At 43.2% G+C, this 24790-nt stretch overlaps 1 protein-coding gene across 1 annotated transcript; it reads left to right on the plus strand.

Moving 5' to 3' along the window:
* Positions 1 to 3086: 3086 nt before the first annotated feature.
* LOC149440040 (protein FAM124A-like) lies at positions 3087 to 22959 on the plus strand (the record flags this gene model as incomplete). Its single annotated transcript, XM_089659010.1, has 2 exons — positions 3087 to 3823; positions 21534 to 22959. Coding segments are annotated over 2 exons (1478 nt in total), but the record flags the coding sequence as incomplete, so codon positions are not given.
* Positions 22960 to 24790: the final 1831 nt, after the last annotated feature.

Below are 24790 nucleotides of genomic sequence, written 5' to 3' on the forward strand. Positions count from 1 at the left end.
GCTTCCAACAGACATTCTTTTCTTAACCACTCTACATGAAAAAAAGAAGCTGATGCTCATAATAAAAAAGCTTTTTTTTGTGCTCTTAAGTGCGGTTTTGCGTGCTTATGTGTCTTTTCTGCTTGACAACTCTTCTCAAAAACTCAAGTTTGGTGGGGGTTTTTTTAATGCCTGTAAGCTCAAATGCCTTTAAGATCCTGAAAATGCCCATAGTGTGCATATAACATGGAGAGAAGTTTCCAGGCAGAGAAAAATGAAAGCTCAAAAAAGACCAAAAGTCTGTAGGAGCAGCTTTGAGCTGCAGTGTGCATGAGCCCATAGATGAGGAGATTTGCCTATAGTGCAACTTCTTTTTCCAATCTGTGCAGCGCTAAATTGTTGTGAGTCAATAAAACATCAATAAAAGGTCAATAAAAAGTCCCAATGTAATGGTGACAAGATGCTTCTTGTGCTATGGTGACACTTGACCCGGTAACCGTGCAAAATTGGTAAGGTAATGCGCACTCACCAGATGCGCATAATGTATGCACCTTGTATTAATAATCCAGATGTCATCATGAAGAGAACCGGTTTTGAGATGATCTTCCCTCTATGGGGTAGTGGGTCATCACATCAAATAATAAGAGGCAGACGGAGACACTCCTCGTACACTAGTTGTCTCTTTCACCAGTAGGTGTCTCTCAAGGTGTATAAGTATCCTCTAGGAAGTACTGGTCCGTCCCTGGTAGGGTCTGCAAGCTAAAAAGCTCCCCCAAGGGGTAGGGACAAAGGTGCTTCCATAGTGTAGTAAGTGTGATAAACAACTTTATTGTGATGCATCAAGGCAACATTTTCAGTTTTTTGGTTTGTTTAGCAAAAAATAAAAAACCCAGAGGTGATTACATACCACCAAAAGAAAGCTCTATCTGTCTAAAAAAAAGATAAAAATTTCATATGGGTACAGTGTTGCATGACTGCGCAGTTGTCATTCAAAGTGTGACAGCGCTGAAAGCTGAAAATTGGCCTGGGCAGGAAGGGGGTATAAGTGCCCTGTAGGAAAGTGGTTAAAAGAGACGTATGGGCAAATCTTTTTTGTAATACATCTCTTGTGGGTCACAGAAGTGTACTTGTGCTGTCCTGTTTCCCAGAGTCATGTCACGAAGCCAGCCACTCCTGGCTATTATAGGTTCCTGGCTATAGTGTTGGGATCTACCCAGATGCTTAATTGGCAGATGGCTTAGTGCATGGCTAAGAGCCAGAGCCAGCTATTCACGCCCCCTCCCCAGCCCTGTGTTTCAGTGAGCACTGGAAGGGCATAGCAGAGAGCGGTGACTGCCAAACTCTGCTCAGAGCTGAGTGAGAATGAAGCATTCAGCGGTCATGTGATTGCTCAGTTCCAGAGGCGTCCCTAGGGTTGGTATCACCCGGTGCGGTAACACTTGGTGACACCCCCTCCGACGATCCCTGCAGAATGGATCGCATCTGTGGATTGAGCATAATAGATCGGACTCCGATCCATTATGCTCAATCTGCAGATCCGATCCATCCTGCGGGGATCGTCGACTTTCTTTACAACTTACCTCTTCTTGGAGCGGGTCCGGTGTAGCAGCAAGATGTGTCTCCCATGTAGATATGTCCCCCCTGAAACAACTGCGTATGATCCCCGCAGGATCGTGGGCATGCAACCTATACGGGATGACACCGGACCCACTCCAAGAAAAGGAAAGTTGTAAAAAAAGCTGATGATCCCCGCAGGATGGATCGGATTCATCCTGAGGGGATCGTAGGCTTGCTTTACAACTTTCCGGAGCGGGTCCGGTGTCACCCCGTGCGGTCGGTGTCACCCGGTGCAGACTGCACCCCCCTCACCTGCCTCGGGACGCCACTGCTCAGTTCTCAGGCTTAGAGCCAGCAGGGACAGCTGCAGCATCAGATGGATGGAGGTAAGTATGCTTTAAGTTTTTTTACACACCTCAGACTTCTCAGAAGGAAGTTTGTTGCTAGTCACAGTGACAACTTTTCTCATTTCTATAAAGTGACCGCTGGGGCGATCATGACTTTTAGACCGCAGCTTACATCTATAACCATAAAGTAAAAAAAAACTCTAGTGCATTTGTTTTAAAGTATGTGCAAATTCTAACAATGAATTTCCTCTGTTTACTCTGTTTTACTTTCCATGCACACTGGATGTTTTGATAACGCTGGTAATGTTAGCTGTGTAAAGTCAAAAAAATGTGAGTTTTTCAGTCTTTTTTTTAGCATTTTTGCATTAGCGTTTTGCCACGTTTAGTGGCGTTTTCCCACGTTTGTGTTTTTTGGCTTTTTACCAAAAAAATTATATTTTTTGGTAAAAAGAAACATTAAAAAATGCCGGTTTGCAGCGTTTTACCACTTTTTACCACGTTTTGCTGCATTTTTCAACATTAGAGCGTTTTTATAGCTAAAAACTCTAGAAACCCACTAGTCCTGTTTTTTTTTCCATCCAAAAAATGTCCCAGCCAAAAAACATTGATTGCAGTCTATGTGTGTATGGACACCTAGGATAACATGTTGGGGGTTTACTAGCTGTAGAAAAAAATGACAAAAGCTAAAAACAGCCGCTGTAAAAACGTCCGGTGTGCATGAGGACTTAGTCTGATTAATATACCATAGAAAGCATGCTATATCTGCATTAAGCGTGTACTCTGATGTCTGACCTCAAACAATGTTATCAGGAAAAGTGTTGAGGCTACAAAATACTCTTCAATTTTAATGAAAGGAAAGGGAGAAGCATTCTGTAGTCCTAACACTCTTCCTGATGGCATTGTTTGAGATAGGACTGCAGAATGCTCCACAGATGCAGTGCAGTGAGTAAGCATTTTTACCATAGGACAAGAACCGTGTTATTGACAGGACAAAAATAAAGGGAAATAAATGTGAAAATAAAGAAAAAAAGGCATGAAAAAAATTAAAGAAACACAGCCACCATTTCTAAAGCCTTGTGAGCTGCAGGATAAAATATTACATTGCTATTATAGGGGCTAGATATACTTTAAGGACAAGACTTCAATTATAAATTATGTTAATCTGGAGGACAAGTCCCTAATATTTTTTATTTATCTCAATAGGTGAGCTGTCAGTAGATGATTTACAAGACCCTTTCCTTGTCAGTATCCATATTATTACAGACCCCGGGGAATCAAAATGTCTGCAGGATGCCATTGATAAACTCTTGGCGTGGATCCACCCTGATTTGCAGTTGTTCCGTGTTTCAGAAAGAAGGATTTCCAAGAAGAGGAAGCTGAATAAGGGCTTCACATGCCAGCCTGCCCTTGCTGTGATATTATTTTTACAAGAGGAATATGGAGAAGAGCAAATCTTGCATCTTCATGATTGCTTTCAAAAACCACCCTGGCAGTTCCATCACACAGAGCGAGTCCATGGCAGATTTTTACCTTACATGCCATGCAACCAAGACTTTTTCACTCTGGCATGCGGCACCCCACTATGGGCCATAAGACAGGTGCATTATGGGAAAGAGATCATCCGCTTCACCATCTACTGCAGCTATGAGAATTTTGCAGACATGATGAAAATGTATGAGCTCATCCTGAAAAAGTCTGTGTGGAAGAAGAAAGCAGATTTTTGTGTATTTCCCATCTACTCCAATATGGACATTGATATTGAATTTTCCCTAAAAAGACTTCTCAAAGGACAAACTCCAGTGCCTTTAGAGTCTTCATTGTTGGAGTTCAGAGTAAAAGACTTTGGGCAATTAATTCCTCTCTTGCCCAACCAGTGCAGCCCAATCAGTGAAGGCAGATGGCAAACTGAAGATCACGATGGCAACAAAATACTTTTACAGGTAAATATCATGTATATAAGTACATATGTAGATATAATGACTGGGAACATCAGGGGTGGACTAACAACTCACAGGGCCCCCGGGCAATAGGGGATCATGGGGCCCCTGTGTCCTTGCCCACACTCAAACCACACCCAAAAAAGCCTACGAAATGTACCAGGGGCATCTCATGGGGCCCCCTACTGACCCTGGACCCTTGGGCAGTGCCCGAGTTCCCGAATGGTCAGTCTGCCCCTGGGGAACATGCATCTTGTTTCAAGAGTACAGGTCGGTGAGATAGTCATCAGCATTCACTCTGATATTGGAGCACTCCTGTCTGGCAGATAGCAATACATGAAATCAAAGCAAACTTGAATGGAGAGAAATCTAAATTCTGCCATGTTCACCTTCTTTAAAAAATGCTAATTGCCTGGCTGTAATTTCTTTAGAACTTTCTAAGCCACTGACTTTTAAAGTTCTGATTTCATTTGCTGCATGCCTGTTTCAGGACAGCAGCTCTGAATGTACTGAAGTCAGAGAATATATTATTATTATACAGTATTTATATAGCGCCAAAAAGTTTGCTCAGCACTGTACATTATAGTGGGAGACAGTACATGAGACAATACAGTAACAATACAATACACGAGGGGTTCAAGGGCCCTACTCCTTGGAGCTTACAATGTAGGAGGGAGGGGATAGTGGTACAGGAGGAAATGGCTGTGGGGGATGGAGTGGTAGGAGGAGTGGAGGAGATTGGCTGTTAGGTGAGGGTGGGGTAGGCTTCCCTGAAGAGATGGGTTTTCAGGGTGCGCCTAAAGTTGAGAAGGGTAGGTGACAGTCTGATGGATCAGGGTAGTGAGTTCCAGAGGATGGGGGAAGACCTGGAGAAGTCCTGGAGTCAGGCATGGGAGGAGGAGACCAGGGAGCTAGAGAGTAGGAGGTCTTGTGAGGAGCGAAGAGTACGTGTTGGGTGGTATTTGGATATCAGGTCGGTGAGGTAGTTTGGGGCAGTATTATGAATAGCTTTGTACGTCAATGTTAGTAGTTTGATTTTTATGCGTTGGGCAATCGGAAGCCAGTGGAGGGAATGACAGAGGGGGGTGGCGGATACGGAGCGGTTGGTAAGGTGGATGAGTCTGGCCGCTGAGTTCAGGATCGACTGAAGCGGGGATAGTCTGTGATGAGATATGCCGGGTAGGAGGGAGTTACATTAGTCGAGTTGTGAGATAATAAGGGAGTGAATGAGTTGTTTAGTAGTGTCTGGGGTTAGAAACGTATTTTGGAGATGTTGCGGAGGTGGAGCCTGCATGAATTTGCCAGCGATTGGACATGGGGCTGGAAGGACAGATTGGAGTCTAGAGTGACGCCTAGAACTTTGGCTTGTGGGATGGGACTGATGGTGGCGTTATTGGTCATGATGTAGAGGATGGGGGGGGGGCATGGGCTGGGGGTAAAACTAGGAGCTCGGATTTGGAAACGTTTAATTTGAGGAAGTGGAGTGACATCCAGTCTGATATGTCGTTCAGTGGGTGGGTGATACGGGCGGAGACTGAAGGGGTAAGGCGAGGGGTAGAGAGGTAGATTTGCGTGTCATCGGTGTAGAGGTGGTAGTTGAAGCCGTGGGAGTGTATCAGTTGGCCAAGGGAGGAGGTGTAGATGGAGAAGAGAAGGGGCCCGAGGACATAGCCTTGGGTGACCCCAACAGAGAGGGGGAGAGAGGGGGAGGTGGCAGCATTATAGGTAACACTGAAGGAGCGCTGGGATAGATAGGAGGAGAGCCAGGAGAGAGCGGAGTCTCTGATGCCAAGGAAGTATAGTTTTTTAAGGAGGAGGGGGTGGTCAACTGTGTCGAAGGCCGCGGAGAGGTCGAGGAGTAGGAGGACTGAGTAGTGGCCATTAGATTTGGCGGTTAGCAGGTCGTTGGTGAGTTGGAGTAGGGCGGTTTCGGTGGAGTGTAAGGGGCGGAAGCCAGACTGTAGGGGATCAAGGAGGTTGCTGTCGTTGAGGTGGGAGCTTAGGCGATTATAGACTAAGCGCTCGAGGAGTTTGGATGTAAATGGCAGCAGGAAGATGGGTCTAAGGTTGTTCAGGTCGGTGGGGTCCAGGGAGGGTTTTTTGAGTGGGAGTGATGTGCGCGTGCTTTAGGGGGAAGGGGAATGCGCCAGTAGAGAGGGAGAGATTGAAGACGTGAGTGAGGGAGCGTAGGATGGAGGAGGAGGGTGACCATAGGAGTTGTGTGGGGACAGGGTCAAGGGGGCAGGTGGTGAGGTGGGCGTCGGAGAAGACCTCAGTGACCTCTTCAGTGGTAGCAAGGTTGAAGAAGTGGAGTGTTGGGGGGGTTTTAGTGTGCGGGGTGTTTGGTGGGGTGGGGGTTTGGGCAGTTGCGAGGTCAGAGGAGGGGAGTGTTGAGGGGGTTATCATGGGACGGAGGCTAGGTGGGGTGGAAGTTTGTGCATTGGCGATGTCCCTGCGAATTGCGTTGATCTTGTTTTGGAAATGGTTAGCAATTTTGTGGGCGGGGAGTGAGGTACTGGGTGGAGGTGGGGGGGGGGGAAGAGAGTAGGGAGTTAAAAGTGGAGAAGAGCCGGCGAAGACTGGAGTAGAGGGTATTGATGAGGGTTACAAAGTAGGCTTGTTTGGCAGCGTGGAGGGAGGAGGTGTAGGTGAGGAAGACAGATTTGTATAGGGTGAACGCTTGTTGGGATCTGGTTTTGCACCATAATCGCTCCAGCGCACGACTGCGTTGTTTAAGATTTTTGGTGTGGTCGTTCTGCCAGGGTTGAAGCGGTCGGGGTCTAATGCTACGTGTGGTTAGGGGTACTAATGTGTCTAGGGCGGCTGACAGCGAATATAGACAGGCAACCAGCATTTTTAGAAGGAGGTCAGAAGTAGCAACTCGGGTTTTTTTCTTCAACGATCCTTTCAAATAGCCGCTCCCAGCTTCTCCACATTGAGTGCTGGAGGGGCAGAGCAGAGAGCAGGGACTGACAGTCACTCGGTGCTCAGAGTGGACCCGAGAACTGAGAGATCAGCAGCCTTTGATTGCTCAGTTCTTGGTTTAGATCCAGAGGGGACAGCTGGAGAATCAGATTGATGCTGCAGCCATCTAGGCGAATATGATTGTCTTTTAAAACCCATACTTCTCTTTTAAGTTAGCCATCTTTCTTGATATTGTGTTTTTCCCTTACGTAATGATTACTGCCGTTAGACACATCTTGTGTCCCGGTATTAGTAACTGTTGTCTATGTTCCAAGTACATATTGTTTGGTTAGCTCTTTATACATTATTAAGCAGGCTTTTTGAACTGCACAAATATGATTAAGCCACCTGCTGAATATATTATTTAGGAAATTGTTCAGTCATTGCAAATCTTCTTATATTTATATGAGGGCTGCTAGAGAAATTACCCTCCCGGTTCAGAGGACAGCTAGAATGTGCTAAATATATTGACAGCACACTGTTTGGAAAACTACTTATTATTTTATGCGTGCTTATAAGTCATATCCTCTGTTAGAAATGCTGGCCGTGATATTCTTCTACTTGCACATTTCTTACACAGTTTCCATTAATGTATTAGGGTTCAATTCTTAAAAAATACACACATGTGCAAAAGGTATATCGACTCATAGCAACAGCCTGAAAACATCTTTATGTGTTCTGATATCAGTCAATTAAAGTCTGATTAGTTTCATATTATCCCTGATTTTTCTGTGCATTAGAATGTGTGACAGTCTAGCTAAATGCAAAACGGTAGATACAGCAGAATGTACAGAGACACTGTCATAAAAAAATACTGCTTAATGATTAAAGAGCTGGCACATACCTGTTGCAGCCTTTAATACCCTGGTTCACAGCCAAATGCCGGGCTGTCAAGAAATGTAAAGCTTTGACACTTTGGAGCTTGTGTTACTTTCTGCCCCGTCATATTCCTATTGGCCCATCACCATGATGGACTCTCTTACTGGCCAATAGTAGTATGCAACCCTGCAACTGTCACTTTACAGGATAGCTTGGCTTGCATGTAAATACGGAAAAATATAAATAAATGCATGTGAATTTAAAAATATGTAATGCTACCCTCGTGAGGGCTACTGAGTAATGGGTATCCCTAAGCCTCTCTCCACACAGCCAGGCAACAGTTATTTCTCACACAGACGTGCATCCAAAGACAATGATATGGGCCTGGTTTTGTTGTTTTATTAGGGGAAATCAACTTGGATAGGGAAATAGGGATTATGGGATGCCCAGTTTGGTTTGAAGGAATGGAAGGGGGACACTTCCTTCCTATGTACAAATGCAGATCCTGGACTGTTCTTTTCGTAACAGCCGTCAGTCGTTGCAGATCAGTAGCAGCTGCCCTTATGGGTGAGGAACTAGTAGCCCCTCAAAAATCAACCTTGCTTCTTATAGCTACATACAGAGTCATCTTCTCTCCCCCTATAGAGCTGCTCCCACCTCCGCAGCCTGCAACCACTACCTGCCCTCCTGGCTTCTCGGAAGATCTCCCGGGACAAGGATAAAGGATTGAGCCCAGCGCTGTCCTTGGAAAGCTTGCTATGTGTGGCAGTCTTTCCCCTTGTAGATCACAAAGAGTTATGCTGTACACACTCTGTCCTCCTTGCTCCCTGCTGCTCCAGGTCTCGATCCTCTTATTCACACCTTACTGCTCAGTGTATCCTCCCGAGCCAGCCCGAGCCCAGCCTTGAAGCCAGCGCCCCCTAGACCTAGGGAAGCCCTCCCAGGCACTGACAATCTCCTCAGTACTCCATATTCCACCCAACTCCTCTGTCAGCCTGACTCTCTCATATTTATGGCCACTCCACCACTCTACCAGAGCCTCCAAATCTGGGATTGGCTGTACTCCCATGAACATGCAGATTAGGTCTCCACCCCTTCCTGCTTACCAACTTCTTGAAGGTTCTATGGTCCTCCAGAGTCAGGAGGAGGCAATAGAGCTACAACCTGTTGAGACATGCAGCAGCCCTGCAATAACCTGACCTCAGTCACAGACTCATGAGCCATACACAATGATTTTACCTATAATTCACTACACTAATCTAGAGGGTGCTACAAATGAATGAATATACTGATACTACAATTACAGGTAGTAACCACAGTTGCCAGTGTTTTTCCCTATGATGATCTGTTATCAATGGTGCTAAAAGTCACCTCCTGCTGGTAGAAGGTTTCAGTTGCAAGTTCTAGAGTTTAGTGCAAAGATCGACTTCTGATTTTTCCACGATCCCACCCATTCTGCAGAGATTGGTTATTAAAGTGTCCCAGGGAGGGATGTTTAAGCTTCACTCTCAAAAAGGAGAAAAATGTTTAGAAGACAGCGTCCTACTGAAATATTTTTTAAAGTGATTGCACAGGTTACATTTGTTTTTTAAATCTCTTCTGGGGTCCCTTGCAGGTGCTCCTGGCTCCTTCCCCCTGCTGAGTGCCCCCATAGCAAGCCACTTGCTGTGGGGGCACCCATGTGTGTTCGATTTTGATCTGTGCTCTGTGTGTCCATTGACAGAGAAAGAAAAAGGAAGAAAATTGCATAAGCTGGCTTGCTTAAACCACTGCTCCCTTTTCCCTTCTGTGATCTTGCTGGTGTATTATGCTGCATCTCCACTTCAAACATAACATAGAAGGGTATGGAACAAATAGCCATTCATACATGACCCAGATAATCAGCCAGTATTATGTGACAGCACTGGAAAACAAGTAAAATGTAAAAGAAATCACAAATATGTCATTGAGCTGAAATTGCCAGTTTGATATTTCTCATAATATATACAGGCGAAACTCAAAAAATTTGAATATCATGCAAAAGTTCATTTATTTCAGTAATGCAACTTAAAAGGTGAAACTAATATATGAGATAGACTCATTACATGCAAAGCAAGATAGTTCAAGCTGTGATTTGTCATAATTGTGATGATTATGTCCTACAGCTCATGAAAACCCCAAATCCACAATCTCAGAAAATTAGATTATTGTGAAAAGGTGCAATATTCTCGGCTCAAAGTGTCCCACTCTAATCAGCTAATTAAGCCATAACACCTGCAAAGGGTTCCTGAGCCTTTAAATGGTCTCTCAGTCTGGTTCAGTAGGAATCACAATCATGGGAAAGACTGCTGACCTGACAGTTGGGCAGAAAACCATCATTGACACCCTCCATAAGGAGGGAAAGTCTCAAAAGGTAATTGCAAAAGAAGTTGGATGTTCCCAAAGTGCTGTATCAAAGCACATTAATAGAAAGTTATGTGGAATGGAAAAGTGTGGAAGAAAAAGGTGCACAAGCAGCAGGGATGACCGCAGCCTGGAGAGGATTGTCAGGAAAAGGCCATTCAAACGTGTTGGGGACTTTCACAAGGAGTGGACTGAGGCTGGAGTCAGTGTATCAAGAGCCCCCACACACAGACGGATCCTGGACATGGGCTTCAAATGTTGTATTCCTCTTGTCAAGCCTCTCCTGAACAACAAACAACGTCAAAAGCGTCTTACCTGGGCTAAAGAAAAACAGACCTAGTCTGTTGCTCAGTGGTCCAAAGTCCTCTTTTCTGATGAGAGCAACTTTTGCATCTTATTTGGAAACCAAGGACCCAGAATATGGAAGAAGAATGGAGAGGCACACACTGCAAGATGCTTGAAGTCCAGTGTGAAGTTTCCACAGTCTGTGTTGATTTGGGGAGCCATGTCATCTTCTGGTGTTGGTCCACTGTGCTTCATTAAGTCCAGGGTCAACGCAGCCATCTACCAGGAGATTTTGGAGCACTTCATGCTTCCTTCTACAGACGAGCTTTATGGGGATGCTGACTTCATTTTCCAGCAGGACCTGGCACCTGCCCACACTGCCAAAAGCACCAAAACCTGGTTCAATGACCGTGGGATTACTGTGTTGATTGGCCAGCAAACTCGCCTGACCTGAACCCCATAGAGAATCTATGGGGCATTGCCAAGAGAAAGATGAGAGACATGAGACCGAACAATGCAGAAGAGCTGAAGGCCGCTATTGAAGCATCCTGGTCTTCCATAACACCTCAGCAGTGCCACAGGCTGATAGCTTCCATACCACGCCGCATTGAGGCAGTAATTGCTGCAAAAGGGGCCCAAACCAAGTACTGAGTACATATGCATGCTTATACTTTTCAGAGGTCCGATATTTTTCTATATACAATCCTTGTTTTATTGATTGCATGTAATATTCTAATTTTCTGAGATTGTGGATTTGGGGTTTTCATGAGCTGTAAGCCATAATCATCACAATTATGACAAATCACGGCTTAAACTATCTTGCTTTGCATGTAATGAGTCTATCTCATATATTAGTTTCACCTTTTAAGTTGCATTACTGAAATAAATGAACTTTTGCACGATATTCTAATTTTTCGAGTTTCACCTATATACCTGCAGATAATAAAAAAAAAAAAAAAAAAGTAAACTTTGGTGCCTAATATAACAAACCCTCCCTGTCCAAAAGGTTGGTGTCTACTGAATACTGTGCTGTGTGGTAACGGCAGAAATATACAGTATAATCTGAGAGTACTGACATTCAGCTAACAGGTACTGAATGACACTAATCTTGCTAAATCTTTTATATGAACAGTCCCAGCATTCACTATCATTATCAGTGGTGTGATTTCAAGTAAAACAGATATTCATTTCAAATCTGATATGGCAGTTGAACCCCTTTATTAAAAAAACTGAACAAATTATCAGTTAATGCAGGTATGTACAGCTAGGTATAATTTAGGCACACGTTTACACTGTTGCATTTTAACACGCATCCAACTTCCCATTAAAAAGTTGTCTGTTCCTATCCCAGTGCTGCATTTTTTTTAAATGTCTTTTTTTTCTGTTTAGGTGCTTTTAGAGGCCCATATCGCTCAATGGCTGTGTATCAAAATGCATATGTATACCATGCATTTTGATGCCTTGGCATTATGATTTAACCAGTGTGGCTGTTAACCCTAATCATTCTAAGGGCCGATTCACACCATAGAAACGTAGTCCAGATGCGTTCCATATGCGTTTCTGCATGCACGTTTTTTACGCATTCAGGTGCTTTTTTGATGCATACCAGCTGGTGCATTCCAGTGCATTTTACCGTGTTCCAGTTCTGTGCAGGAAAAATGCAGCCTGTTCTACTTTTTTTTCTGCATCCAGAACACACTGGAACTGCAAGCACTGATGTAAACATTGACAATCATATAACCTACTTTCTGTGCGTTTTGGATGCAGAAAAAAAGCACACTGAAACGCATGTAGTGTAAACTGGCCCCTAATTCAAAAATGCATTGAAAACAGATCAACACACACAATGGAACGCATGTTGACACATGAGTATGCACCTACCTAACACTACAAAAAAAGCATACCTCTACGCATACACAAAGATCTTAATGGGCTCTTAAGATTACTAGTGTCAGTACCGGAATTTGACTTGGTGTCAACATCTTGCAATCCACTTTGCAGTAAAGCTCAGCCTAGGCAAGAGAGAGGCAGCACTAGGAGCCAATCAGATGTGCAGCAGTGCACATGTGCTGACTATGAACGTGTGATTGCTGTGTGCACAATACCATCTAGTACAGTGGTCGGCGAGCCGCGGCTCGCGAGCCACATGCGGCTCTTTACACGCTTTAATGCGGCTCTTGTGTGCCGGGCGCCCGCTCCCCTCCCTCCTCTCAGGCGGCAGGGACTCTGCAGCGTGATCCAAAAAAAAAACAGCCAGGGCAGCGCGCTCAAATGCAGTGATTGGCCAGTCTCGCTGCCACTCACATCCTGATAGCCAGTGATTGGCTGTCAGGATGTGTGTAGGCGGGGCAGCGTGACGAACGTGAGAGGAGCTAGGCTGAATTACTATATTGTGGACGAATTACTATGGGGGATGAATTACTATATGGGGGATGAATTACTATGGGGGATGAATTACTATGGGGGATGAATTACTATGGGGGATGAATTACTATATGGGAGATGAATTACTATGGGGGATGAATTACTATGGGGGATGAATTATTATGGGGGATGAATTACTATATAGGGGATGAATTACTATGGGGGATGAATTGCTATATGGGGGATGAATTACTATATGGGGGATGAATTACTATATGGGGGATGAATTACTATGGGGGATGAATTATTATATGGGGGATGAATTACTAGGGGGGATGAATTACTATATGGGGGATGAATTACTATGGGGGATGAATTACTATATGGGGGATGAATTACTATATGGGGGATGAATTACTATATGGGGGATGAATTACTAGGGGGGATGAATTACTATATGGGGGATGAATTACTATGGGGGATAAATTACTATATGGGGGATGAATTACTATATGGGGGATGAATTACTATGGGGGATGAATTACTATATGGGGGATGAATTACTATGGGGGATGAATTACTATAAAAACTTATTGAAACTAAAAACAGTGTACCATCCTATGTATTTTCAGTTTTAAAAATGTGGCTCTCAAAATAAATTTCAATCGTGGTTTTGGCAAGATTTGGCTCAGTTGAAAAAAAAGGTTGCCCACCACTGATCTAGTATATTGGTAGTTTTACAGCTATAGGGCAACAAAGGAATGCAGATTTTGTCTATTTTATATGGTTTAAGACTACCAGTAGTTACACCTGTACCCATACAAATGATCACAGCACATTACAACATGCAACATGCATAGAGCTGAATAAAATGTCATCAACCCGTTGCTGGTGAGCATACTCACATTGCAGCGTCGCAGAAGTAGGCCTTTTTCAGTGGCGTGTAGGGCTTTTATTCAGTGGGAACCTGGGGGAACCTCCAGCACTGAATGTATGTAATGGCAATGGGTGCTGGGGTTTTCTGGAAAGTCTATTGATGCTGGCTGTCGGGGGATCTATTGTTGCTGGGGAGGGTGGAATCTCTTGAAGAGGGGTGGATCTGTTGTTGCTGGGAGGGATCTACTGTTGAGGGATGGGTCTGTTGCTTGCTGCTGGGAGATCTGTTGTTGCTGGTAAGGGTCTATTGTTGCTGGATTGGGTCTATTGCTGCTGGGGGGTATTTTGTTGCTGGGGGTGCTTTTGTTGCTGACAGCAGGGCATCTATTTTACTGTTTTTTATGTTATCTTTAACAAATTCCAAACAAATTACTTAACACCACAACATGATACTTGTTTCTGCATTCACTAAAAGGGTGGTATTGGTAGGTGGGTAGGCAGTGGAACCAAAGGAGGGTGCACATAGGTGAGTAGAGGGCAGAGACAAGGGGTGACTCAGAAGGGGAGTTCCTGCACCTATTCTCTGAGAAAAATAGCCCTGGTGGAGAGTATACCTGGAAGTGTTGTAACGGAACCGACTTAGATTACGCTTGAGTACTTCCATTAGAATAACGCTTCCCCGTCCGAACACCGACAACAGACACCACAGCCGACCATACAAGACTAGACGACACCAGTCTTGAAGTAAACCAGGAGGTAGACTACTTTATTTGAACACAGATACAAGATATATACACTCAGGGGACAATCCCCCCTCCCTGCACAATGACACAGGGCGGGGAAATCTACATTTAGTAACAAGAGACACACAGGTATTCAAACTTCACACCAGCAGACAGTCCCATCAGGAGGGAGGGCTGCTGGAGACACCCCCCCCACTAAGCTAATACACATATACACATACATCCCATAATAGTTTTCTCCCAAGCCAGACACACAATAGAACAATGGGATGCAACCACATGACATTAAACAATCAACAACCCCCACACAATATTAGGACAGATCACCCGGTACCCCTAACAGGCACAGGGTGATTTACACATAAGAGGGATATGGGGAGCTGAGACAGGGGTCTCCCCACCTCTCCAAAGTGAGCTGGGTTCCATGGGCCCCTACCCAAAGTGACTCCCGTCACAAGTGTACTCCATAGTGTGCTCCCAGCACGGAGACTGTGCTCTCAACTATTGGGAGCTGGGAGGACTGACTCCAGATCACATGATTGCTGTGATAGCCTATGATTGATAGCACTCTGTATAGCCAACCCCTGTACTCTTTTGGCTTTGTTTACACTAGTGATGCTGGCACACGTGTGGCGGACAGGCATTCAGGAGATATTTGTTTACATTTTTGATCATGTGACCATACCACACCAATGCAGGATTCACATTTAGTGAAAATAAAAATACTAATCTAGTAGCAGAAGCAGGTAGCTGAAAGCATGAGCTGTCAGGACATATCTCTTGTCCTATCATATGTTACTCTAAGAGCTTTTTCACACTCACGGTGGACTGTGGTACCCTTTAAAGAGCAATCTGTGTTTGGATCGCTTTTCAGAGGGTGTTTTCAAGTTGGTGAGGAGAAGATATAACATCTGATTTAACTGTGCAATGCCACACTACCCCACATGCAGCCCGGCCCCTTGGAACTCAATAGGAGAGTTTGACAGGCAGTACCGCCTGTCAAACTGCACCCCACGCTAAAAATGCCATGGCCATGAAGCAAACCAAAGCCTAATTTGGGGGTGGTGTTTGAGGTGGTGTTGAGGGGGTGTTAATACCACAGCTCAGCAACCCGTTGTAACTGTCCCCCCAACCAACCTGCCCATCTGAAAGAGACCTAACACAACCCAAACCCCAGACACACCTAAGCAGAGAGTAAGCAGAGTGTAATCCTGGCATTTTTGATGCTTTTTTTTTCAGGGTTCTGCAGGTGTTTTGCAGACGTATTACAGGCATTTTAAAAGCGTTTTGCACATGTATCAAGTTACAGGAGTTTGTGTTCTGGGCTAGGCAGGGGGAGCAGTTCTATAGGGGGGGAGTTCTTCGGGCAATAAAAATGTGATAAAACTCACAAAAATGGCTGCACACTATCAAAAAAATCTTGTGTAATTACTTGAGCTTTGAGATTAGGGCCACTGAGCTTTCGAGTGTGAACAGGGACAATTAGAAAGAATGGGACTGTGCATATTGAGCATAGTCAGGTGCAGTGAAATGAGCAGAAAAACGCTCCAGTTAGGATTGGTAAATCTGAAAGCCATTTTTTAGAACAGCCTTTCTCAGCTAGGGTTCCTCCAGAGTTTGCTAGGACTATCTTGAACAATTTCTGCCTCTCAAGTCGCTGACAACACTCATCTTTAGAGCTATAAGCAAGGGGGGATTCTTCCAAGTGACTGCAAAGTGGCATCTTTCCCACTGACCATCACATGTATGCACCACGAGCTATATAGTAATTCCCTGAGACCTGAAAGTTAAGCCGACCATACATGGATCAAAATTTGCCCAGCAGGGGCGGACTGACAACTCATGGGGCCCCTGGGCAATTGGGGATCATGGGGCCCCTGTGTCCTTAACCAAACTCAAAAAAGCCTATGAAAAAGGTACCAGGGTCATCTCATGGGGCCCCCTACTGACCCCGGGTCCTCAGGCAGTGCCCGAGTTTCCAAATGGTCAGTCCGCCCCTGTTGGCCAGTTCAGCAGGGACAATCAGATTTTAAACCATTGAATGGGCAGTATCAATCGAGTTCTGTACAATCACCCTTGCATATTTCTGCCTCTTGATCAATGCTACCAGATAAAGCCAGCAGCACTGATTAGTGTATTCTGTAGGGATGCACCGATATATGGGCCACCGAAATATATCGGGCAAAAATAGTATTACCGGCATTTTGCCGATAAAAAAAAAGGTGCCGATAATGGTGCTGATACATGGAAATTCACATTTTATAGACATCCATGCAAAAACGTCCTCTAGTGACTTCAATGCAAAGTCATGTCTCAGGCTTTCATGCAAAGTCATGTCTCATAGACATTCATGCAAAAACGCCCTCTAGCGATTTCAATGTAAAATTGTGTCTCAGACTTTCATGCAAAGTCGTGTCTCATAGACATTCACGCAAAGACGTCCCCTAGTGACTTCAATTCCAAAATTGCGTCTTATAGATTTTCATGCAAAATCGAGTCCACATTGACTTCAATACAAAAACAGCCCCTTGTGATTTCAATGCAAAATCACATCTCATAGACTTTAATGCAAAATCGCGTCTCATAGACTTTCATGCAAAGTCGCGTTTTGTAGACATTCAGGCAAAAACACCCCCTAGTGACTTCAATGCAGAATCGCGTCTTATAGATTTTCATGCAAAGTCGAGTCCACATTGACTTCAATGCAAAATCAGCCCCTAGTGACTTCAATGCAAAATCACGTCTCATAGACTTTCATGCAAAGTCGCGTCTTGTAGACATTCATGCAAAAATGCCCCCTAGTGACTTCAATGCAAAACCTCGTCTTATAGATTTTCATGCAAAGTCGAGTCCACATTGACTTCAATGCAAAAGCAGTCACTAGTGACTTCAATGCAAAATCGTGTCTCATAGACTTTCATGCAAAATTGCGTCTCATAGACTTTCATGCAAAGTCGCGTTTTGTAGACATTCAGGCAAAAACACCCCCTAGTGACTTCAATGCAAAATTGCGTCTTATAGATTTTCATGCAAAGTCAAGTCCACATTGACTTCAATGCAAAATCAGCCCCTAATGACTTCAATGCAAAATCGCGTCTCATAGACTTTCATGCAAAGTCGCGTCTCGTAGACATTCATGCAAAAACGCCCCCCTAGTGACTTCAATGCAAAACCTCGTCTTATAGATTTTCATGCAAAGTCGAGTCCACATTGACTTCAATGCAAAATCAGCCACTAGTGACTTCAATGCAAAATCGTGTCTCATAGACTTTCATGCAAAGTCGTGTCTCATAGACATTCATGCAAAAATGCCCCCTAGTGACTACAATGCAAAACCTCGCCTTATAGATTTTCATGCAAATTCGAGTCCACATTGACTTCAATGCAAAATCAGCCACTAGTGACTTCAATGCAAAATCGTGTCTCATAGAATTTCATGCAAAGCCGCGTCTCATAGACATTCATGCAAAATGCCCCCTAGTGACTACAATGCAAAACCTCGTCTTGTAGATTTTCATGCAAAGTCGAGTCCACATTGACTTCAATGCAAAATCAGCCACTAGTGACTTTAATGCAAAATCGCGTCTCATAGACTTTCATGAAAAGTCGCGTCTCATAGACATTCATGCAAAAATGCCCCCTAGTGACTTCAATGCAAAACCTCGTCATATAGATTTTTATGCAAAGTCGAGTCCACATTGACTTCAATGCAAAATCAGCCCCTAGTGACTTCAATGAAAAATTGGCAGCCACAATAATTACATTTTTAAAAAATAAATAAAAACTGTCCGTTTCGGGTTTGGTTTTTTGGCAAAAGTGCATCCTGAATTTTCGGTTTCGGCACTAGAATTTTCATTTCGGTGCACCACTAGTATTCTGATGGCAGAGAAGACTCCCCACTTTCTGAATACAAAGGCACAGTGGGAAGATTCCCCCATCCATCTTGAGTGTGTGGATGGGAGAATCAAGGCTTTTTTTTTTTTGTTCAACCTACTGGCTGAATGAAAAAAAAATGAATCCATCTATGGGGCTGCCTTATTTCAAGGGTTCCTCCATGTTTAAAAGGTTGAGAAAGGCCGATATAGAATATCAGCTTTGTACTGTAGGATATTCTTTTCTTTGACCTTGCTATGTAGCACCACCTGCTGGACGTTCTGTGTAGTACCCGTTTACATTATTGGCTTGGTGAAAAATGCGATCATAAAGGACAGCTCTCAGTCTGTACTAATAATTGGAAACTGGCAGGGCCGGCTCCCAATCATGTGACTATTGTGACAGCCAATCACAGTGGACACATGACTAGGCAGACCTTCTTGCCTCCTGGGTGTACAATCTCAGTAAAACAGACATGGGAAGGGGTTAAGTTGGAATGAGATTTGTGTTAATTCTGATTTTTGTTTTTTTTTGGAACAGGCTTACTATTTCAAGTTTACATATCTCCGAACAATGAACTTATATTATTTGCTTCCTTTTGGTCTATAAAAGCGGTATTAAACCGCAAACATTTATTATATTGCAGCTTACCAATTCTTAGATGCAATGGCTACTTTAGTTTTCTTTTTTCATCTGGCCAGTACATCTGTTGTTTTTCAACAGAAAAGCTCTCTTGCAGTTTCAGGAATGAGACAGACCATTTACCACTGACAGGCGTGCTTACAATGATCCGCTTTTATTTATTTATTTATGTAAAGCTTGTGTCCCAAAAGGAAAATAAATAGCTATAACAGTTTATAAAGTATTAGCTGGAGTTCAGCTTCAATTTGTTACAGTATTTAAATCTGCTAGTACATCTAACACTCCCAACTCCCAGACTGGCAATGCTGCTTTACAAACCTGCCCCCTGTGCTCCTTCATCCAGAGTGGTGTCTGTATAATACAGGAGGTGTGTTACTGGCCAGATCTCCAGGGTAAAACAGACGGGGGGGGGGGGGGGGGGGGGCCTAAAAAAAGAGAACTAATGCAGCCACCACATTTAATGATTGTTAAGCTGCAATATATAAATTTTTTTGTTTTGGGTTTAGTATCAACACCCCCTCTATGTTATGGAGAGGAGGAGAGAGGGAGGTGTTCTATAGTTCTAACACAATTTCTCTTCTAGGGTGTTAATGATGCTCCTCCATTGATACAGTACAGTGAGTAAGCATTGTCATTCTCAGGACAGGAAATGTGTTCGTGGCAGAATTACCCGGTGAAAATAAGAAAAAAATCTAGAAAAAAAAAGAAAAATAAACCAGACTCATCTATTGACTGTCAAAGGGTTTGTTCAACTTTACAGAAAAAGTGTAAAGGTGACCTAACACAGTCACCCAGTGATGTCTCTCTGAAGCTCTACCATCCCACCAGTGAGCCCAGAGTGAAACCATAGAGAACGCTTAAGACTGAAAGGTCCCTGATGATAAGGAAACCGGAAGCAAAAGCATTTTCATCTCTTCTGGTTTCCTGGAAGTAAACAACGCCATTTTTAAATAGGGAAACTATCTGAACACAATGATCTTGCTGTGATCAGATGCTTTTAAGGCAGAGGAGAGATCGAGGGTCTAATAGACCCCGGATTTCTCCATAAAGAGTACCTGCCACCGCCTGTTGCCGTTACAAGGGATGTTCCTTGTGACAGCAACAAAATTGATTTAAAAATTTAAAAAAACAGTGTAAAGATAAAAATAAATATATATTTTTTTTTAATTTGAAGCACCTCCCCTTACCCTTTGTCACAATGACAAAAGCACGCATAGATCTTACACGCACACATACATTTGGATCACACCACACATGTGAGGTGTCACTGGGTGGTGAGAGCTATAATTCTATCACCAGTCCTCCTCTGTAATCCTAAATTGGTAACCTATAAAGGCTTTTAAAGCGTAGCCTATAGCAAAGTAGTTTGTCGCCATTCTACAAGCATTCACAATTTTAAAGTGTGACATGTTAGGTATGTATTTACTCAGCATAACACCATCATTTATATCTTACCAACAATTTAGTAATATATTGTGTTTGTGTGCATTAAAAAATTCATTAAAGTGTATTTTTACAAAAAAAATTGCATTCCAAAAACTGCAGTACAAATACCTGGTGACTTAAAAATTTGCAAAGCCCACCATTTTATTCTCCAGAGCCTATGCTAAAAAATATATAATGTTTGTGGGTTCTAAGTAATTTTTTTGCAAAAAAATACTGATTTTTACTTGTAAACAAAAAGTGCCAGAAAAATGCCTGGTCTTCAAGTGGATATTACAGTTTGTTGTTCAGGTGTGAAAGCTGCGGCCACTAGAGGGAGCAGGTGCCCCGTTCTAGGTACATATTGGGCAGCACATGGCATGTATCATCTTGGGCCTACACATAGATCTCTGCTTATTTGCTTTATCTTTGTCTGTTACATCTACTTATAAAGTACTAATAGTGGTTACAAAACACAACCCCATTACAGTATTAGAGATGCTACCATTGTTTCTGGAGAGGCAACTTTCATTTGAGGCTTGTGCCTTCGAAACAAATGCTGAGACTGGACAGTTTAAAAATAAACCTATCATAAGGGAAACATAGGAACCTGAAAGTCTTTAATTTCCAAATTTTCTTGATTCATTGACCTGGAGCAAGTATGAAGTTGTCCTGATCAGCATTTTTTGGTCATCTGAGTCACCATCCCTTTCACAAGGTCATAAAAAGGGTGGAAATTTCATGTAGTCACCATGGCAGTATGGACAAGCTGAAAATTCAGGCAGGTGTAATATGCCACTGGGGTTTGTGAGAAAAGTCCATACTTTATTCAGCCTTTCATTAACCATACAAAATAAAAGCAGTAGTGTAGCAAACTCGAATATAAACATTTGTACCTACAAGTTTACAAGATGTCCACATCATCGCTAGCTGATGACATCACCGAGCATGTGCAGTGACAGTCAGTGTGCAATAGATGTAGAGCATGGTGCCAAAATGATGACTCCTGTGCAAATGCACAAGAGTGACATCATCACGTCCTGGCCATTCAAACGGCCAGAGAGTTTGAACTCGGAAGGAAGACTGGGTGAAGATGGGAGCTCCAGCAGTAGTGACAGCACAGCGCCAGAGGGCTCCATTTAAAAGGTATGTCTGCCATATTGAGCTAGTATGCGTTGCAGGTTATGGCACAACACTGCAGAGGGCAATTTAAAACAGAAAGGTGGTAGACTTTACTACCGCTTTAATATCCTTTTTGAATGAAGTTGGTTGATGATGATGACTTCAATTCAATTTGCATTGCATTATGACCAAATTTAATACCATTTTCTATCCTCTTGTAGCAGGTTCACCGTTTAACCAGGAAATCCGTGTGGAAGCATCAAAACTACTTATCCAGAAATGGTAACGGGATGCCATTCAATGTGATTCCTTCCTATCAAAAACAGAAATATGAGAAAACTCAACTAAGCAATGGCATCAATGGCTTGAACCAAGACTTCAGTAAAACCCACGATGGGCCACCTTGTTTTGAAAGTAGCAGCAGCACAGCGCAATGGTTCCAGCGCAGCAAGTCACTGTTGTGTCTACCAACACTGACCTCATTCCCCTCATGTGAATCCTTTCCCTTCAGTGAGCCCTCTCAGTTTTACAGGAATGAGACCCAAACATTTCAGATGCCGGTGTGGCGAAGCAGCCCGCGGATCAACATTGACGACCTGGAAGGGGCTCAAGAAACAGATGTAGATACAGGAATGAAGCTTTCCAGCTCAGACCTGTCTGTCTTGTCGGCCTATTCACCTCTGGATGGCTTATCCAGTGACTTAGAACCTTCTCTACCTTCACATGGAGAGGATGGACCAGAAGCAAGACATAAGCTCTGTGAGCTTTCATATGAATCTTTTCACTCTGTTTCTGAAAAGTCTTCCAGTTCTTTGATATCTTCAGTTTTCCCTAGTATCTCCAGCTCTACTTCCCTGACAGAGTTCAAGAAAGACAATGGCAGCCATTGCCGGAATGATGTGGAGAACAGCAACCACAGGACAGAGACTGCCGCAACAGAGGAGGAAGAGTTTTATATCTGATCCAAGACAAGCCTGGTCATAGTACCATAAACTGTATTACTGTCCTAATTACATTGTAGATAATCCTAGGAATGATTAGCTCATTTCATATATCATAGAAGAAAGCATTATTTTCTTGTTCTTCAATGAAAGATATTGATTGTTTTATACATAGAATGCAAATTAAGATTTCACATGTTAAAGAGTTCTATTTTCTGCACAGAAAACTTGTGTGTATCGGTGGCAGTGTGAAGCATGGATCAGGAACTGAATGGTGTGTAGACTGCTCACTGGACAACTTAAAGGCTTATGCAATATAGCACATAGGAGACAACAAACCACAGCAATAAGTAACTCTGGGTGGGTGCATTTTGTTCCTGTAGAAAATCAGGTTTTTAAAGTTGCAAATTTACATTAAAGCCCAATCCAAGGAATTTTGAACATCCTCCCTTGCAGTAAGGCTGCACCCACTCTGCAAGAGCTAACTGCTCTTTCAATCTAGGAGAGGGAAAAAGCATTTTAACATACCTGATACCCCCCGGAAGATGGCTCTTATGCAAAGGAAATAAGAGTTTAGGTACATGATGGCAGAATTATACATTGTTTTACCCCCTTCACCACTAAAGTATTCAGTCCCGCCTCACTTTTTTCAAATTTGTTATTGTTTGTTATTTGTTAATTTTTTTATTTTTAATGAACACTCAGTACCCCATAATGACAAAGTGAAAACAGAATTTTAGAAATGTTTGCAAATTTATGAAAAAGGAAACACTGAAATATCACATTGGCATAAGTATTCAGACCCTTTGCAACAACACTTTAAATTTATCTCAGGTGCCTCTCATTTCTCTTGATTGTTGCTGAGATGTTTCTACACCTTGATTGGAGTCCACCTGTGGTAAATTAAATTTATTGGATATGATTTTGAAAGGCACACACCGCTCTATATAAGGCCTCACAGGTGACAATGCATACTGGAACAAAGCCATGAGGTTAAAGGAGCTGCCTGCTGAGCTCAGAGACAGGATTATTGCCAGGCACAGATTTGGGGAGTACTACAAAAATTCCTGCTGCACTAAAGGTTCCAAAGCACAGCGGCCTCCATAATTCTCATATGGAAGAAGTTTGACACAACCAAGACTCTTCCAAGAGCTAGTCCCCCAGCCAAACTGAGCAATCAAGGGAGAAGGGCCTTAGTAATAAAGGTGACCAAGAATCCGATTGTCATTCTGACTGAGCTCCAGAGATCCTGTGTGGGACACAGTTCCAGAAGGACAACCATCACTGCAGTCCTCCACCGATCTGGGCTTTATAGTAGAGTGGCTAGATGGATGCCTCTCCTCAGTGAAAAACACATTATAGCCTGCTTGGAGTTTGCAGAAAAGATGTAGAAACATCTCAGCAAGGGCTCATTCACACTTGATGTTTTACCAACTCTTGCCAAACGCGTTGGTCCGGCATTTGCGGAGCGTTTTTTAACGCCCGGCAAACGCTCAGCAAACGCCCCATGCGCGGTTCAGCGGCTGTTGCTAGGCGTTTCCTGAGCATTAAAAACACCCCACAAACGCCTATAATGAAGTTTGAATGGTGTTACCGCTCCGCAAACACCCTGCAACCACACCGCAAATGCCGACCGGGCGTTTGTGGAGTGGCACCATAAAGTAGAATAGGAGGCTTCAACGCCTCCTGACTTGACCAGAGGGGTCCGTTTTGCCGCGACGCTAACGCTCCCGTTAGAACAGCACTATGTGCTGCAATGTGCAGAATTGTCCGAGGCGTTTGGGAAGCGGTAAAAATGCTTCCCAAACGCCTTTCTGCCACCTGCACACAACGCTAGAGAAACGAGAGGCACTTGAGCTAAATTTCAGGTGTTTTTGCAAAGGGTTTGAATATAATGTGATATTTGAGTTTTTCATTTTTCATAAATTTGCAAACATTTCCAAAATTCTGTTTCCACTTTATCATTATGGGGTACTGCGTGTAGATTTAAAAAAATTTTTTTTAACAACTGTAGTATCAGGCTGAAACATAAAATTTAAAAAAGTGAAGGGGTCTGAATATTTTCAGAATGCACTATTCATGAGAAATTTTATACACTCATTAGCAAGAGATTGAAGACAGAACTGTCTGGGATTTCTTCTTGAAAGTGGAAAACCTGTTCTGTGACAGAATTGGCAATCTATTGTGATGCACAGCATTAATCTTAAAGGGTAGGAGTCAGTCCAGTCTTAGATATAGGTGAGTCATTTAGATTGAGTCAGTACTTGGCTTTTGATGTCTTCAGTACTCCGAACAGCAAGATCTCACCTTGGAATTTTGGGGGAGATGGAAGCTCCTGACGTTGCATTTTCCATATTATAAATTTTAAAAAATCTAAATCCCAGTAATCCCGGCCACAGAAATAATGGAGGTTTATTTCTCCTGCATACCAAATACTGAAAGGTAAATTTTTTGGATTGAACTCTTTTTTTTTTCCATCCAGACTTGGATTGCCAAGCTATAGAACCTATTTCATTCTCTTCCTCAATTTAGCTGAT

The sequence above is a fragment of the Staurois parvus genome, unplaced genomic scaffold, assembly GCF_062004578.1.
Source record: "Staurois parvus isolate SC_StPar_1 unplaced genomic scaffold, SC_StPar_1.0 ptg001125l, whole genome shotgun sequence".
In the NCBI taxonomy this organism is placed as follows: domain Eukaryota; kingdom Metazoa; phylum Chordata; class Amphibia; order Anura; family Ranidae; genus Staurois; species Staurois parvus.